Source organism: Dermacentor albipictus, chromosome 2, assembly GCF_038994185.2.
Source record: "Dermacentor albipictus isolate Rhodes 1998 colony chromosome 2, USDA_Dalb.pri_finalv2, whole genome shotgun sequence".
NCBI classification, from domain to species: domain Eukaryota; kingdom Metazoa; phylum Arthropoda; class Arachnida; order Ixodida; family Ixodidae; genus Dermacentor; species Dermacentor albipictus.
In genome coordinates, this window is record NC_091822.1 from 199,572,629 (window position 1) to 199,590,740 (window position 18,112).

General features: G+C 44.5%; 1 protein-coding gene across 5 annotated transcripts in view; it reads right to left on the minus strand.

Moving 5' to 3' along the window:
* The window catches only part of Vps11 (vacuolar protein sorting 11), a 152,533-nt gene that overhangs the window by 133,243 nt on the left and 1,178 nt on the right, over positions 1 to 18,112 (minus strand). For all 5 annotated transcript variants that reach the window (XM_065435343.2, XM_065435341.2, XM_065435345.2 and 2 more), the window contains exons 5-6: positions 17,380 to 17,448; positions 476 to 793 (exon numbers count right to left, since the gene is read on the minus strand). In XM_065435343.2, the coding sequence (XP_065291415.1) occupies positions 476 to 793; positions 17,380 to 17,448 (387 nt within the window). The remainder of the gene's footprint in view (positions 1 to 475; positions 794 to 17,379; positions 17,449 to 18,112) is intronic.

The window sequence follows — 18,112 nt, forward strand, 5'->3', positions numbered from 1 at the left end:
GCCCTCCTCAGTGCAAGCACATTTCTCTGCCCTGACTTGAGCTTACAACTAGTCATTCCTTTAATAAATATTTTCATTTTTACATGAGCAGGGAAGCCTAAAATGGGCAGTCCCGGTGCACAAATGCAGTTTAGTTTTGTAGCTTTCATAATCACTGTACATCCTCTTGAACAGCGCAAAAGCAGGCAACACACAGGGATTAACGCCTGATGATAAAAAAAAAGAAGGAAAAAACTGTCACAATGATTGCATAGTTTTCGTATTTTACACATGCAAAAATATTCTCTGTTCCGATGCACTTTTCTTTCATTAAACAGTTACATGTGTTCTGTTCACTGTGTGTAGTCTGCTTCACTCCGTTGAAAAGAATGCACATTAAACCGCACCAACTCGCCTGGCAACTAGTCCTTTTGATGCCTAATCACCCTGCCCTATGCAAAGAAGAATGGCACACATATGTAAGGGAATTACTCACGTCTTCACGAGCGACGACAAATTCACCCTCACTGCTTAGGGCAGCACACTGTGGGGCACAGCCATGTGCATCCAGAACAAGTTGCTTGGAAGGCTGCCCATGCGCACCGAGAACCAGCGACAGCACCTTGGTGCCGGTGGCGACAAACAGCTGGCTGGCCCCGGCAAAGGCCAGTGCATTGACTGAGCCGAACTCCAGGGGCACTACAGTCTGACGGCTCTGCTGCCGCGTGACATCCCCACGATACAGCAGCAGGCGGCCATCTTCCAGGCCAACGGCCATGAGCGTCAACCGTTCATCCACAGCCAGTGACTTGGCCTGCCAAAAAAAGGTCTCAGTGCACTGAGTACTGACCCCACAGTAAGCCAGATGGAAGGAATACAGAACACTGAACTAGTTTCATGAAACTCAACTTCTTTTTTGTATTCAAAATTGCCTGACCGACTGAGTGAATTATTTGTTTGTTTACTTTTTGGTTTAGCATCCCAAAATTACACATGTGCCTGAGAGACGCCACAGTGGAGGACACTGGATAAATAATTTTGACTGTTTGCAGTTCAACGTGCACCAAAATCTTGGTAAACAAGTGGTTCTGCATTCCAGGCTTGTCAAATTGGAACAGTCATGTGAGGAAAGCGATCTCACAAACTAGTGTGCAGAAGCCAACCTCCACAGACCCTGCGGTGAATTTTTGTACAGGAGACAATAATAATTTTAAAACTATCCAATGCTCAGTGCACTGTGTGCTTTCTTTGCTAACTCTTGCTTTCATTTTGTTCCTATAACTCATTTACACTAATCTCAGAGCAAGTGCAAAAGCCTCCATGTTCTTTAACAGTACGAGTTATGCTTGAATGGCCAACACATAGCTGCAGCCTCTGTGCAACTTGAATGGAATATTCGCGTGCATCAATCAGGCACAATACTAACGTTGTACTCACAAACCAGACGTGTGCCAATAATGCAGCATCTGAAAATGTGCTGGCTCAAATGTGCCCATCTGTCCCTACTTGCTTGTTCACTATTTTTATTAATTTAATATTTGCAAATGCTGCCACTGCCAAGAGGGTTACAGCAAGAAGGCACAAACAAAATAAAGAATAACAGTTGATGAAGAGTCAAGTATTCATCAAATGTCAGCTCTAGAAAGAGAAAGCTTGAATGTATTAAGAAAACTGAACAAAAATGTTCAACCAATCAGTATGTAGAAGAGAGAATGAACTTAAAATTACAAGAAACAGGCAATAAGCATAAAAAACGTAGCCAAACACAGTCATGAGTAAAAAAAAATATACTATACTGCAAATGTTTCACCCCCTTTAGTCCCTCTGATTCCATTTGGAATCAAGTGATTTAACTGCCTTCACGACTTTACCAAATATATTCTCCAACTCAAACATTCTTTAATTAGAATGTTTAGGCTATTATTTGTACAGGCTGAAAATGCTGTACATGTCAGTCAAGTAAAAGTTAATTAAATTCCGGTCTTCTATGTGCCAAAACCACGATATTATGAGGCATGCTGTAGTGGGGAACTCCATATAAATTCTCACCACCTGGGATTTTTTAAAGTGTATCCAATGCACAGTACACTAGTGTTTTTTGCATTTTGCCCCCATCGAAATGCAGCTGTCACAGCTGAAATTCGATCCCATCCCCTCAATTTTAACAATGCAACTCCAAAGCCACTACGCCACCATGGTGGATTGTACGTGGGTCAGTCAAGTTCTGTAATCTGCGTAATGACGAAAACTCAAGTTTAGTGGGTTCCAGCATGTGCACACGCCACATTGCGCTCTTCATGAGTTCCATCTCAGATAGCACTGATTTTTTTTTTTTTTTTCAGGACATTTATGCTTATTCAGTCTTGTAAAACAACACAAAATGCAGTATGTGCTAGAAACAAACATGCCTGGTTTTTGTAAAAGCATCAAAAAGCATGATTCTAAGTGAAATCATTGGAACCTGCTGGACTTTTCTTGCTGGGCATGTACAAAAGTGTCGCCATGAACTTCGGCTTCCTTTCGGTGTTTTTAGGAGTTCCTGTGTACTTTGGGCTTCTTGTGCTTTAGCAGTACGTCTGCAGCTATCAACAGTGAGGTCCCGCTGATTTTTTTAATAATGAAATTAGAACAGTCAGCTTCGTTCTTAATGTGACGCAATGTGCGAGACGAGCACATGGAATCGTCATATGACAAGAAAGAAAACTGGATTACAGAAACAAACAAAAAAAAAAGCTGAAAATGACGCCTACCGAAAATTTGGTTTTATTACCAAGACTGACGACGATAATGACGGTCAGTGCGGCAAACAATATTCCCAACATAACAAGCACCTCCACAGCTGCAATCTATAGGCAGAAAAATGTTGAAAGTGGAAAGCATCACCCTAAACATGCGGTGATGGAGCCCATGTTGATCTGAATTTTGTACAAAAAGAAACAAGGTCTCAGCCATGTGAAGCTGAAATGCGCGAATTTTGCTTTATGAGAATACTGTGTATTATAACATTGCTTCAAGACAAGCCTAAAACCCTGCTGTGTGCAGACACCCATCACTTTTGCGAAGACTGAAACAAAGAAAAAGCACATTTTTGTAATTCTAGTTTTACCTTGTGTTTTGACATTTTCACCATACGAATTGCACTGGGGCCTTCCGAGAGATTTCAGCACTGTTCCTAACACAATCATAACACAAGTTCCAGTAAAGGTGGGTGACTGTTTCATGTAAATGGCAACAATAACATATTCCCAGCTGCAGTTCTCTGATACAAGACTTTCAAAGCCAGACCATTTCCTTGCAGGCATTCAGGTGCAATGATGTGCTCGTTTAGATACTAACAAGTCCCAGTGATTCCAATTAGAATCATGTTGTGAAATTTCACTTAAAGAAACTGTAGTTTCTGACACTTTACACCTATTTCACCTAAGATGATTTCATACCAGCTTAATTTTTTTTTCTAGTCATGCGTTCATAATTAGTGACTGAAGGGGTTTTAAACTGCAGGCAGAAATACCAACAGGGGTTTGCTGCTTCTAATACATGGATTAGAGCTCTTTTGTTCTAGCATGCAATTAAGTGGAAAAGTGAGTATTTGAAACAACCAGTACTGAAGGTATATAGACAATTTTCATGTGCTTTCTCATGGCCATGTTAATGCGATGGAGATGTACGAGGGACGTTCTGAAAGCAGATGGCAAGCAGACGTGTGCTGACAACGTGGTCGCCAATGGAAGTGCGTGCTATTATCCAGTATGAATAGGCCCGTGGGACTAGCATGTCTGTCAAATTGCACGCTACGACAAATGTCTCAATGTCGGTGGCGACTATGTGGAAAAACAGGGCAATGTGTATAAGTTTTTGATGCCATGGTGCGTATTTTATTATTGGCAATAAACTTTCCATGTGAAAATAAATGACGAAACTTACTTTTGAAACATCCTACATATTTGGCTGTGGCAATATTTCCCAAGCTGTTTATGTGCAACTACTAAAGTTGCCATTTTTCTAGACTTCTCAGAACAAGTCAGAACAATCAAGCATGTCTAAAAACAATGGGGTACAGAAAAACAGTCGCCCGATGTAGACACACAAGTAGCAAGAACTGGACGAGCTTGAATGTGTTCATGATCCATCAGCGTAACAACTAGATATGGATGAACAAGAAAAGACGGTCACAGGTGCTGCCTGTCAACTGAAGCTTTAATGTGCACATACAGACAAGATACACAATGATGAAGCGCCAAAGCAGGAAAAACAACTAAAACCAGCACCTTTCATAACACCGCCAGACAGCTCACGCACGATTACATCCGATTTAAAAAGTTAAATTCATCCTGTGTTAGAGTGATGGAGGGCTGACTTGCACATTCGTGCACGTGCTTATGGAGGTCAAAAGCCTCAGCTATCTCACGCGTCCACTTATTTCTGTACCTCATAATGATGGCGGTACTATCAAAAAGCGGTACGCAACCACAAGTATGACAGTGGCTGATAGGTGAGAGCTGGATGTAGCCTTTAACGAAGAGTGGTGTTCTTTGCAGCATATGCTGATGCACTGCCTAGTCTCACCAAAGTAGATTTTACCACAAGTTCATAGACAGTGCCAGTGACTGTCTCTTCTTTTTTTGTCCGTGTCTATCTGTGCTGACAGATTATGTAAATGCACAAATTGTACACTTTTTATTTTTATTTTGACCTTCAATTGAACCACTTGAATTCTAGTATTTTTTGTTATTTTGCTGGCAAATTTTAGTGAACTTGCCAAGGTCTGGTTGTACCAAGAGAATGCCCTCATGGCAGTAGTTATCGAGAGCAATGATCGTCTAGACAAAGCTACAAGAAATTTGTGAAGAGCATGTAACAAAAAATTGCAACATAGGGCTTGAATCTGACGTTAGGTCCAGTGTCGCTCAGCTGCAATAAGTTGTCACAAAGTGATATGCTAAGCATATCTTTTATTCAATTGTGTCACTTGTTCAGGCTCTATGGAGGGTACAGGCCATTCTGTCAGGGTGGGAAAAACCCTCTCTGGACTGTCTGCCATCAATGCGACTCTGTCGTTGCTGCACATAGCTGGGCAGGGGCGTAGCCGGGGGGGGGGGGGGGGAGGAGGGGTTGCTGAAGATTGCCCCCATAAGCCCATGGGGCTTCAGCCCCCCCCCCCCCCTGGAAATTTTTTCGTGCTGTCCATGCACCACCGATCAAAGCAACCCCCGGCGCCGGAAATCATTCTGGATTTTGTCTAGAATGTATTTTTCATGCTCAAGAAGCCATTTCACCGCAAAAACTGCGAACTCAGGCTGGATTTCGCGACAACGCTTATGCACCGGGAGTTGCTTAACGCAAGCAGTCCCATCCGAGCACAAAGTTTCAAGGACGTTTTGATGGCGTACGGGCTTGCCACGGCATCTCGCGGAGGCCACGGAATCTACACTTTGTCATGGAATCTACGGAGTGCGTGGATGTCAATTCCAAAACATTATAGGTATAAAGTTCCCATAAACTTTTTATGTGAAAGGTGCATTGACATTTCCAAACGTGTGCTTTAGATTTTCAATTGCAGAACTTTGTAAGTTTAATGTTCCCATAAATATTTGACGCCATAGGTTCATTCACTATTCCTAAGTCTTACATCGGGCCATACAACGAGACAAGCCAAATCAACACACTATCAGACAAGTTGACAAAGCTCACAGCGAGGCCCGATGGGACGAAGCGTTGTGGTGGTTCATTCTTGCCGTCATATCACATAAAAAAAAAAACATTTTTTTTCACCTGCGCCAAAGCATCCAGTGAAGACACTAAAGCCAGCCAAGGTAACTACGTTCTTATTTATTTTTTCTACTTTGACTTTTAATTGCGAGGACACATCAAGCCTCTTCAATTTTTTTGTTCTCATTCCCCTACCCGCGGGCTGCCAGAGCCAGCCACAGCGCATGCGTTTTTCTCGTGCTGCCCCGACCACTGCACGGGCGCACTTCGGTGCACGTTCGGTTTTCTCCAGCCGAGTGCATTATCGCCTGGCAGAGTTTTAGATGCTTTCTGGCTAGCAGATGAGAAAAAGAAACAACGGTCGCTTGCCGCCATCACTGTGGGGACTCGACGGATTGCATCGCGTTCGCTTGAGCGCAACCTCTCCAGAAAGTCTTGTCTCGCCAGTGTAGGATACCGAGCAGTATGCGCGTGGTTCTTGGTGGACCAAGCGTCTCGTGTTTTCTTCGATATTGCTTTAGTATCCACATTAGTTGCCCAAAGTAAGCATTCGATTGTAACATACTTTTCTTTACATTTCTTTTTTTCATTACGGTACCCCCCGCCCCACAAAAGGAAAAAAAAAACAAAAAACGTTGTTGCGGAGCAGTGAATTGTCGCATGATGAAAGTTCTATTTTGTTACTTCGTTTGAGGAAAGTAATGGGCCATGGGACACTTCAGCTGCCAGATACTTTTATTATATTATTGCGATAGCAATTATATGGAAACTCTAGGCGCATTTCTGCCGTCGCCCTCATGTTCCGCATAAAGTCCAAGGGCGATAACATCATGACCACGCGCCATATGCTGTATGTGCGGGTGAAAGCGTGTGGGGGGTGGGGAGGAATGGGTGCCGACAATGGTGGCTCAGTCTTGTGCGTGCAAGGGAGAAAAGGGGGAGGAAGCGTGCCGCTTTCCGTCACCCGCGATACATCGAGGGGAGTGGATGGAATGGGGGAGGGATCTGGGATTCTGTGAATCTGTGATTGCGCAACATGTTTATTTGCCTTGTTTGACCAATTATATACCGTGACTTTTTCTTAGATACGTAGATTTATTGGAGACATACGTATGTTTAGATATCTTGTTGCGAGGTTTTGTGCATACATGCAGTGAACTTTGTTTCCAGTGGCACTTTTTTGCCCTTTATCAAGCTGTATCTTCGCATTTGTATATTCTATTGTATCTTCGCATTTCTAATGTACGAGGGTGAGTCAAATGAAAGTGAGCCTACCTACCCTGCGCAACTATGGTTCTGTTCACTATCCGCAAGGCCTGCGCGTAGCACATAGGCATCTTTCATTTACAAAAGTGACACGCAGGTGTGAGGATAAATGTTCTTTAATGCGCTCATACACTGGGTTGAACATGGTTGTGTGACGTAATGCACGCTCCAGAAGTTGAGCAGCGTGGTGCTGTGTGGTTTTTGACAGCTGAAGGTATTTCCCAAAAAGAAATTAGTCACCATGAGGCTGCCGTGTACATTGAACATTGCATTTCATTGGCCGCTGTGAAGCGTTAGAACAAACAGTTCAAAGAAGGACGTGAAAGTTGCAAAGACGATTCCAGACCGGACCAAAGCCATCGTGCAATCACCCCTAACAAAATTTCAAAGGTTGATGAGCTGATGACACAAAAACGGAGGATAAGCGTCGATGAACTCTCAGAGCGTGTCAACATCAGTCACGGTTCGGTTCACCGTCACCGTTCACGCCATACTTCATGAACGTCTCGGTTATCGGCTCTTGTGTGCGCAATGGATGCCCAAGATTTTGAAACACTGCCAGAATACAAAGAAGTTCGGCGCTGTATCAGGTAGATAAGCCGAAATGATACGTGCCTGCGTGTAGCATCTTCGGCGCATGCTCGCCAGTTGTGTGCCCTTTCCTGTACTGGGTATAAAACGAGCACGAATAAATGATGGGGTGTCTTCGTTTGCTGAGAACTGGTCCAGGCTGTTATTCTGTCAACACTACAAACGATACATGGTGTCAGAAGTCACGCCTATAGTGCTCAGGCACGGTAAAGCAGCATGGAACTTGTGAAGCCACCAGAGCCGCTACATTTCACCGGCGAAATCAGTAAGCAATGGAAGCTTTTCAAACAAAAGTTTGAACTTTTCTTGGTTGCCTCCGAGCCCGACAAGAAGCCTCGACCGGATGTCTCAAAGATTGCTTTACTGCTAACCGTGGCAGGTGACGACGCACTGGAAATTTACAACTTCACCTTCGGGGACGATGAGAGCCGGGAAAGTTACGCAACTGTCATAGCCAAGTTCGACACCTACTGCGCAGAACAGCTGAATGAAGTGCACGAGCGCTACCTCTTTAGGCAACGCATCCAAGCTCAAGGTGAGCCGGTTGAACAGTTTGTCAGAGAGCTCAAGAAGATGTCTCGTTCATGCAACTTTGGCACCATGGCAGAGTCCTTCATACGTGACCAAATAGTTTTTGGTACAAATGATGACAAAGTAAGGCAAAAGTTGCCGCAGGATAAGAAGTTAACCTTGGATAAAGCAGAATAAGTCTGCAAGGCTGCGGAAATGACTGCCGTGCAAAACGAAATCTGGTCTCGAGAACAGAGACAGATTGACGCTGTCATACTACGGGAGCATACGAAGCAGCAGCAGTGCGATGAATGACCTGCAATGTTCAAGTGCCGCAGGTGTGGACGTACGCACGGTCCGCAAAGCTGCCCTGCATTTGGCAAAGTGTGCAGAAAATGCCAAGGGCAGAATCATTTTGCTATCCGTTGCAAGGTGAATAGACAAGTTAGGGAAGTGAGGAGCACCGAAGATAGCGAAGAGGAATTTGACATTCTTAATGTATCTGTCAATAGCGTTGGAAGATCATGTGACCGTGACTGGGTGGTCAGAGCGCAAGTTGCGGACACAACAATAGACTTCAAAGTTGACACACGATCGCAAGCCAACCTCGTGCCATTCTCTGCCTACAAAAACTGCAGCCGAGGGTACCCTTGGCTAGAAGCAACTGTATCCTACAATCTTACAACGGAGGAGTCATCAAGCATCTCGGAGTCATGACTACCACAGTGGCCGTCAGAAGCGAGACGGCAAAGATTAATTTCTTCATCGTGAAGAAGAACCGTCATGCAATACTTGGACTGCGAGCCAGCGAACTGCTCGGACTGTTCTCGCGCACCATGAACGACATCAGAATAAAGCAACAGCGAGGCAGTTGTCCAAGAGTTTCAACAACTTTTTTCTGGGACTGGATGTATCAAGCGACCATACCGCATGGTTCTTCGAGAAGATACGGTACCAGTCGTCCAGACAGCCCGCCGTGTGCCCCTTTCCTTGAAAGAGCCTCTGCACGAAGAACTTGCCTGCATGGTCAAAGCCGGCATTATAGCCAAGCAAGAACAGCCGACGGACTGGGTGAGTCCTCTAGTTATTGTCAGAAAAAAGGACGGAAAACTACGGTTATGCATGGACCCGAGGAAAATTAATGACAACCTCAAGCGCGAGCACTATGAGATGCCGCGTCGAGAAGATATTGAATCGGAACTAGCTGGAGCATGTTTTGTTTCGCACCTTGACGCCAACTCGGGGTTTCACCAGATACCGCTGCATGATGAAACGTCAATAATTTGTACGTTCGCGACTCCCTTCGGTCGTTGCCGCTTTCTGAAGCTGCCCTTCGGTATAACGTCCGCCCCAGATGTGTTTCAAAAGGATCTTAGCGAAATATTCGAGACACTGCCAGGAGTGCGAGTGTACGTTGATGACGTCATCGTGTGGGGTGCGACAAGAAAAGAGCACGATCAGAGGTTACGAGCGGTACTAGAAGCAGCACAGAAAGCTGGTCGAACGTTTAATGCAGACAAGTGCAGCATTGGCGTGTGCAAGATTTTTTTTCTTGGCGACGTTATTGCGGCAGACGGCATACGCCCAAATCCTACCCTGGTCAGTTCTCTGTTAAGTATGCCACCGCCGACTGACAAGCAAGCAGTGCAGCGCATGCTCGGTGTCGTAAACTATTTGTCGAAGTTCCTGCCATCAATTACGGACCGAATGAAACTGTTCGCGACTTGATAAAGAAAGACCATATCGTTGAGTGGACGGAAAACCACGCGAAAGAATGGAAAATGATTTGTGACAGTCTGAGCAAAGATCTTGTGCTGGCGATTTTCGATCCTAAATGGATTACGAAGATAACATCCGATGCTTCACAAAATGGAATAGGCTCGGCTCTCTGGCAGCTTCATGAGGGTTCTTGGAAGCCCATCGCTTATGCCTCCCGTGTCTTAACCGAAGCGCAACGTAGATATTCCCAGATAGAAAAAGAGGCTATGGCTGTTGTCTTCGGGTGCGAAAAGTTTCACCATTTTGTGTACGGACGTAACGTTGTCCTCGAGACAGACCATTGACCCTCAATAGCTATCTCGGAGAAGCCAATTGGAGAAATGCCGCCAAGACTGCAGCGATTTTTTCTTCGTTTGCTTAGCTAACACTACAAACTCCAATTTGTTCTAGGAAAACGCTTGGTGGTCACTGACATGCTGTCTCGAGCGTCCGTCTAAACCCAGAAGCAAACATCGACGATGACGTGGAAGTTCACACGGTAAGTGTTTTGTCATCACTTGTCAGTGAGAAAACTTTGAAGCGCTTGGCAGAAGAAACTAGCAAGGACGACTACTTGAGTCAAGTCATTCATTGCTTGGAAAGCAGTCGTCCAGTCCCTGGGACACTAAAATCCTTCGAAAGTGAATTGGTTGTCTTGAGGGGTGTGTTGCTTAAGGGATGCAAGGTGGTGATACCGTCAAGCCTGCGCCCTGAGCTACTTCGAAGAATTCACAAAGGCCACTAGGGAATAAATAAATGCAAATCTCGAGCACGTAAGCTGCTGTTTTGGCCTGGTCTCGATGCCGACATTGAAGCACACATCAAGAGGTGCGCAGTCTGTCAGAAGTATGCATATCGGCAGCAAAGTGAACCGCTCATGGACCGCCCAGCGCCTGAACATGCATGGTACCGAGTAGGTGTTGATATTTTTCAGTGGGCCGGAAAATCGTACCTGTGTGCTTTTGACGCATTATCCAACTTTCCGGAGGTGGAACTTCTAAGTGATACAACGACAGTCACAGTTGTGAAAAAGCTCAGCGCAGTGTTTGCACGGTATAGAATACCTATTGAAGTGTGCACAGACAATGGTCCGCAGTTTGCGAGTCATGAGCTTTCACTGTTTGCCAAGAAGTACGATTTTAAACACATTACGTCCAGCCCGCGGTTTCCTCGCTCGAATGGCCTCGCAGAAAAAGGCGTTCAAATAGTAAAGCGAATTTTAAAGAAGACGTCGGAGATGAACGATGATTTGTGGCTTGGATTGCTCGCTTACAGGAGCAGCCCGCTAGAAGACGGTCAGTCACCTGGAGAGTTGCTTCAGGGCAGACGACTTCGCACAACTCTCCCAGACTTCAACGAAGCTCACAGACAGTCGGTAAAGAAATATGAACAGTACCAAACCCCAAGACGCAGTCTGGCACCGCTACAAAAAGGCCAGGTCGTCAGAGTACGAGGAGACTCGTGGTCGCCGAAAGCTAAGATTCTTAATGCAACTGCCCAACCAAGGTCGTACCAGGTCGCCACCGAAGACGGCGTCGTTTTGTGACGCAACCGACAACATCTCATGGCTACGGCTGAGCCTTTTAGCATTGCGCCTAGTGATGACAACATACCAGACGACAGCCACAAGAACGGGTCCCCTTGCCAGATGCAACCAAACAACAAAAGTGCTCCCGCCATTACGCCACCGACACGAGAACCAAGAAGATCCCAGCGCGAAAGAAAACAACCACAGCGGTTGAGATATGACGACAATTTCGTGCAAGTTCCGTGAGCGCTAAGCCTTCTGAACTGCGGACACAAACTTTAATCGGTGATGGTGCTGTGTATTCTTCTGAGCGCATTTGTTCATTAAAACGTTAAAATTGTTTATTTTCCTTCGAAGAAAGGAAGATGTATCAGGTAGATAAGCCGAAATGAGACGTGCCTGCGTGTAGCATCTTCGGCGTATGCTCGCCACTTGTGTGCCCTTTCCTGTACTGGGTATAGAACGAGCACGAATAAATGCTGGGGTGTCTTCGTTTGCTGAGAACTGGTCCAGGCTGTTACTCTGTCGACACTACAAACGATACAGGCGCTGCCTTTACTCATCTGATCCAGTATCACAATAAGGGTGACGATTTCTTGCCTGCAGCTGTGATCGGAGACGAACCATCATGCCACTACTACGAGCCTGAAACACGACAGCAAAGCTTACAATGAAAACATTCGAATTCACCACCCCCAAAGATAGCAAAGGCCGTCATTTCTGTCGGAAAGGTGTTGTTGACTTGTATTTTTCGATCGTCACGGGCCATTACTGATAGAATTTGCTGAATATTGAGAGACTATCAATTGTTTCCAATATTGTGAAACGGCGGATCGGCTGCGTGTCACAATCAAGAACAAACTACGTGAAAAATTGATTAATGGGGTCATCTTGTCCCACGACAATGCCCATCCCCACGTCGCTGATGTGGTTAATACAAAACTGGCAAAGTTCAAGCAGGAAACGCTGCAACAACGAACATACAGCTCAGACCTGTCGCCTTGCGACTTTCACATTTTGGGGCAAACGAAAAAACTGCTCAAGGGAACCAGATTCGTCTCGGATGATGACGTGAAAGTCAGTTGCAGACGTTTTGAAGCAACAACCCAAGGAGCTTAATAAGACGGGAATTACGCGACTCGTTAGTCAATGGGACAAATGTCTAAATGCTCATGGAGGCTACTTTTAAATAAAGTACCCCGTTTGTCATATATTCGCATCAGCTCACTTTCATTTGACTAGCCCTCGTATATTCTGCAGAACTCCTGCTTTTATACGTGCTCTCTGTTGCGACTATAATTTCAGTGCAATTACTCACGATACAGGACCGGTGACAGCTGCTCCTGCATAATACATTGGAACAAATGACAGCATCATTGAGATTTTTCACTGGCGGTTGCATATGTACAAGAATGTAAACAAGGATCTTGAATGACAAAGTTTCATTAACATATGTGTCCTCAACTTGTTCATTTCATGGCCTTTACATTTTTCATATCAGCGGCATGCACTGCTTTGCTGGTTTCAAACTGATGTAGTTCTAAGTTCGTGTGATATTTTCTTTACTTACTAAATAGACAAAAACATGGAAGCATTGACATCAGTTATGTTGGGCACAATTTTTGGCACATACAAGTATAATATTTTATGAAAAAATACATATTTTACTTGTATTGACAGTGCATTGTGTTCAAGAATTCGTTTGCAGCATCTTTGGCAACGGCAATGCCGTTATTATTCATATATTTTATCCCTAGGCAGGTTGTTTAAGAGGAAGCTTTAGCTCGGGCCCAACTCCGACGTGGCCTATTCAGATACATGTAAAATGCAGAAACGCTTTTTGAGATAACTCCGGAATCACTTTTAATGAAGTTTGTTGCATTTGAGAGAGTAAGTGAAATTCTAGTGTCTGTTGGAAGCAGAATTTCGATGTAGGGGCCGAACTTTGTTTAAAATATATTAAAAAATTCGAAACTTCGAAAAAAATAAACGCACGAAGTTCACAAATTAATAGCTGCGCATCAAGAACAGATATCGCGGTTCTATAAACGGCATTCATTATACCATTCAAAGCGGACAAATTTGTTATGTATATTTGTATCTTATGTGAATTGGTTATGTTATGTACAAGGCTTCTGCAAAAGCCATATTTCCATAATACTTAATTTTTTGAGACTCATCTGTAACATCAATTTTGTCCGCTGTAGATGTACTATTATGTGCAATTCACAGAAGTGTGATATGAATTTTCATTGCTGATTTACAGAGTTGTAAACTTCATTGTTTCGTTTCCCAAAAACTTTTTATTTTTGTCACTTTTCAATAAAATATTGACGACCTAAATCGAAAATTCGAAACAAATAATCACTAGAATTTAAGTTTTTCTTTTAAATGCAACAAACCTCATCAAATTTGGTGATGTGGTTGCCGAGAAAAGCGAATTCTCCTTCTGCATGTATTTATATAGGAGCATCTGACCTCCTGTTTCCTCTTAGGAGGAGGCCAAGCTGCATTGTGAGACACCCCCCCCCCCCTCCAATGAAATTTCTGGCTACGCCACTGCAGTTGGAGGAAAGATTGCAGCAGTTTTTCACAAAGTTGGGTGTATTGATGAGATCTGGTGGACATAACTGTTGTCACAGTAAATGAGTTCAGAGCGGGAGGATTTGCTGAAGTTTGCAGAATTTTTCCTAAAACCTGCAGTAAGAAATAATGAATAGCCATGTTGGCAATTGTCATTGGTTCTACGTGCTGCATGACACAGCAGATTACATGTTGAACATTACCGTAGTTAGCGAGAAAAACCAACATAAAGCAGACATCAGAAGCACTAGCAGTGGCAAGCTGCTAGCATGCCATACCAGGAGATGCTGTATCGTTTGTGGAAGCCTTGATTATATATATAGTAGAATCTCATTTACACATTTCTGCTTGTTACATTTTCGCAGCTCTTATGACCTGAATCATTGGTCTAATTAAGTTTTCATGAAGTCATGTGCACCAGCTTCCCATTTCTAGGCTATTAAGCCCAAAAGCTGCTACATTGCACCATTGACATGGCAGTGTCCATCGGTGGTACCTAGATTGACCGCCACACGTCGCCGCTGAAAACAATAATTTCATAGAGCCTGCCAGGTTTCGCAGAAGGATCACCACCACCGTGTTAACATTGGTTGCTGATCTCAACATGATGCATAAAGTAGAGAGCGAAGAGGACGTGGACAAAGGCACAAAGGATCACTGTACCCCATGTTCCCAGACACTGTCTTGCGACATTCACTACCTTGTGCAGTAAATCTGATATTCAAGGCTGCAAGTGCTCGAAAAGAGGCTACTATTATCGAAGATTTAATCCTTGTGCCAGATGAAAAGTACAAGCTTCATTTGGTGGACGAGAAGAAAGGGGGTTTAACCGAGGGGCCCAATTTTTATTAATCATATCATAAGAAGCCAACAATGACACCAAGGACAAGATAGGGGAAATTACTTGCACTTACTATGGTATCAATCGTCACTTACAGCACATACATAGACGAGGGACAAAAAAGGACAACGAAGACTAGCACTGACTTCCAACTGATTTTTATGATGAGGAACATACATATATATATATATATACTGGGACAGCAAGACAAAAGCGCCCCCTACAAAGCAACAACCCGACATGAGTACGCATTCAAAATTCATGACCTAAGAACAACGAGGGCACATGTGCGACCTCAGAAAAACCAGTTCTTTGTCAGTTAATGCAATTGATGGCTTGCTAACTGAGTCACCATTGGCAATCACTGTTGCTTCGATGATAAGTCTGGTGCATTCATTAGAATGCCTCGCTAAGTAGTGGTTTCCTTGAAAAGTGGGATACAAACGCACTGTGCGCAATGGACACCTAGAACCCCTTCGCGCCCTTTGCGCACTTTATTGCTGTGTTCGTGTAACCTGACGTTAAGACATCTACCTGACTGCCCTACATAAGACCGACCACATTTCAAAGATATCTTATACACAACCCCTTTCGAACAAACAGTATACTTTTTTCTATGATTCAAACTGCAAATCCTACGTTCCTTGGCCTTGGCTACGTTCCTCGGTCGGTCTTATATAGGGCAGACAGGTAGATGTCTTAACGTCAGGTTACAAGAACACAGCAATAAAGTGCGCAAAGGGCACGAAGAGTTTCTAGGTGTTCATTGCGCATAGTGTGGCTGTATCCTGCTTTTCGAAGAAACCACTATCTTAGCGAGGCATTCTAATGAATGCACCAGACTTATCGAAGCAGCAGCGATTGCCGATGGTGACTCAGTTAGCAAGCCATCAATTGCATTAACTGACAAAGAACTGGTTTTTCTGAGGTCGCACATGTGCTCTCGTTGTTCTTAGGTCATGAATTTTGAATGCGTACTCATGTCGGGTTGTTGCTTTGAAGGGGGCGCTTTTGTCTTGCTGTCCCAGTATATATATATATGTATGTTTCTCATAATAAAATTCAGTCGGAAGTCAGTGCTTGTCTTCGTCGTCCTTTTTTGTCCCTCGTTTATTGATACCATGGAATACCAACTAGCCTGTACCCAAACCTTGTCGCACTTACTAATTCAATTTTAGTGCAATTCACATCTACGACTACTCTAAAAATGCACAACATTCCATTAAACCATCAGGTAGCGATAGCAAGATTTACTGAGTGCACTTTCAACAATTTGTTGGTTTCCTATTTAGCTTTGCATAAGGTTTTTTATAAGAGAACCTTTCATACTACAGGCACATTTTCATTTCCAAGCGCTCGTCCTTGTGTTGCCCCTATTCTTCGTCCCTGTTTGTTTGCACACAAAAAGTATAAATATGAATATGTTCCAACTAGGCCGACTCGCAGTTATGCATCATCACCATTGCCGTCACCGTGATGCTCCGTATAAGGTTCAAAGGCGATAACATTTTGGTCGTCGTTTGCTGTGGGTGTGAGTGAAACTGTGTGAGGGTGAGCCAATAAGAATGGTGGTTCCATCTCGCACACGCAAGAGAGGAAGGCAGGGAGGAAGCGCGCCATCTTCCACCATGCGCAAGGCAGCAGGGGATGTTTAAAGCGGTGGCTGTATATGCTGCAGTTAAGTGCGGCTGCATAGGCATTATCTTGAAAGAGATCTGCAGTGGGTACAGAGTCTAGGTGCACCGAGGGCTGATGGCTTCATGTGCGCTGTGTTCTTGCTGCTTAGTTCGCATTGAAGCGAGAGCAGCACAAAGGGGAATTCCCTCGTTGCTGCTGCCGCTCTTCCCCATGCAAGTGTTTTGACAACAAGTGTATGCGGTCATCAAGTGAGATGTGTCATGTTTGCCTGTGTGGGTCTGATGCCGTGCTTGTTAATTTAGTTAGCAAGCAAAAGTCTACAAATTTACATGGCCAATAAAACTATCCTTATTTTATATAGCTGTCCAATAATTTGCTATCGCAAATGATGCTTCGCCTGTCAGGCAAAGCTGGGACATATTTTGTGAAATCAGTAGTCCTGCCACAAGCCTTTCCGGATGTCACATTGTCCCAGATCATAAGTAATTTGGTACAATCAGCATGTATTATAGGGGCTTTACTGTAGCTCCATAATTTAGTCAGTGATACCTATATGAAATAATGAATGTACGTCAAACTCTTGCCTTTGGTTCGAGTTGTTGACAAATTCAACTTCGCCCTGCCATCTGCTAGCTGCCTGGTTAGCTCAGATGGTAGAGTGGCTGCCCCAGCGATGGTCCTGGGTTCGAGTCCCGGACCACGACAAATTTTTCTTCGACTGTGAGGCTTTTTTTTTTTTTCGAAAACCGCGTACGGGTTTCCTTTGTAGCAATTGCTACGACAGGGTGGATGTCTCATTTTCTCTTAATGAATGTATTAGTAAGGAAATACACAGAAATATTACCGCTGTTTCGAGACTGCTGCTCATCACATCTCCTTTGGAAATCAATAAGGTAACTGCTGAAGGGGGAAACAGAGCAAACTTTTATAATCTGGTTAAACAGGAGCATCACACGCACCAGTGAAAATAACTCACCGGTGAGGGTGAAGTACCCGCTGCGGCTCGAACAATGCGACAACAATGGGGCACACCATGCTTGTCAACCTACACAAGTGCAGAACAAAAATGGAGTAAGGTATGGTCACTGGCTAGCTGGTGCTACATGTTATTTGAATTTATAGTGCAGGAACTAAGGTCAATGGAACTGGATAGGGAATAGCTCCGAGCAGTGGCGTAGCTAGGTCGTCTGCCACTCGGGGCCCACAGGTCTTCTGTCACCCCCCCCCCCCCCCCCGGGTGTAGCCGGCGGAAGAGGGGTGTCTTCAGACGTATACGACACCCCCCCCCCCCCCCCCGACTGGCCCCTTGCACCCGGGGCCCACGGCCCCCCGGCCCCCCCTGTTGCTACGCTACTGGCTCCGAGGTAGAGCACTCATATTTGTTTTTCGCTAGAATAGCGGCTTGGGCTTGTTGGTTTTCCATCCTGCTAGTAACAGCACAAAATGTAGACAAGGGACAAGACAAGAAGACACCACAAGCGCTGACTTTCAACAACGTTTATTCCGAAAGAAACACGGCTTCTTATAAACATTGCCCTCACGTGTCGCAGTCACATGATCGCACATCATGTGAAACAAGCACTTTTTTCTTTTATGCACTCAAGATAGGGGTTGCACATGCAAAAGCTCAAGTTCCTTTTTTGTCAGTAACAAGGACGGCGTGCTAACGCATTGGTCACGAAGTCTGGCAGCCGAGATTACCAGACTTC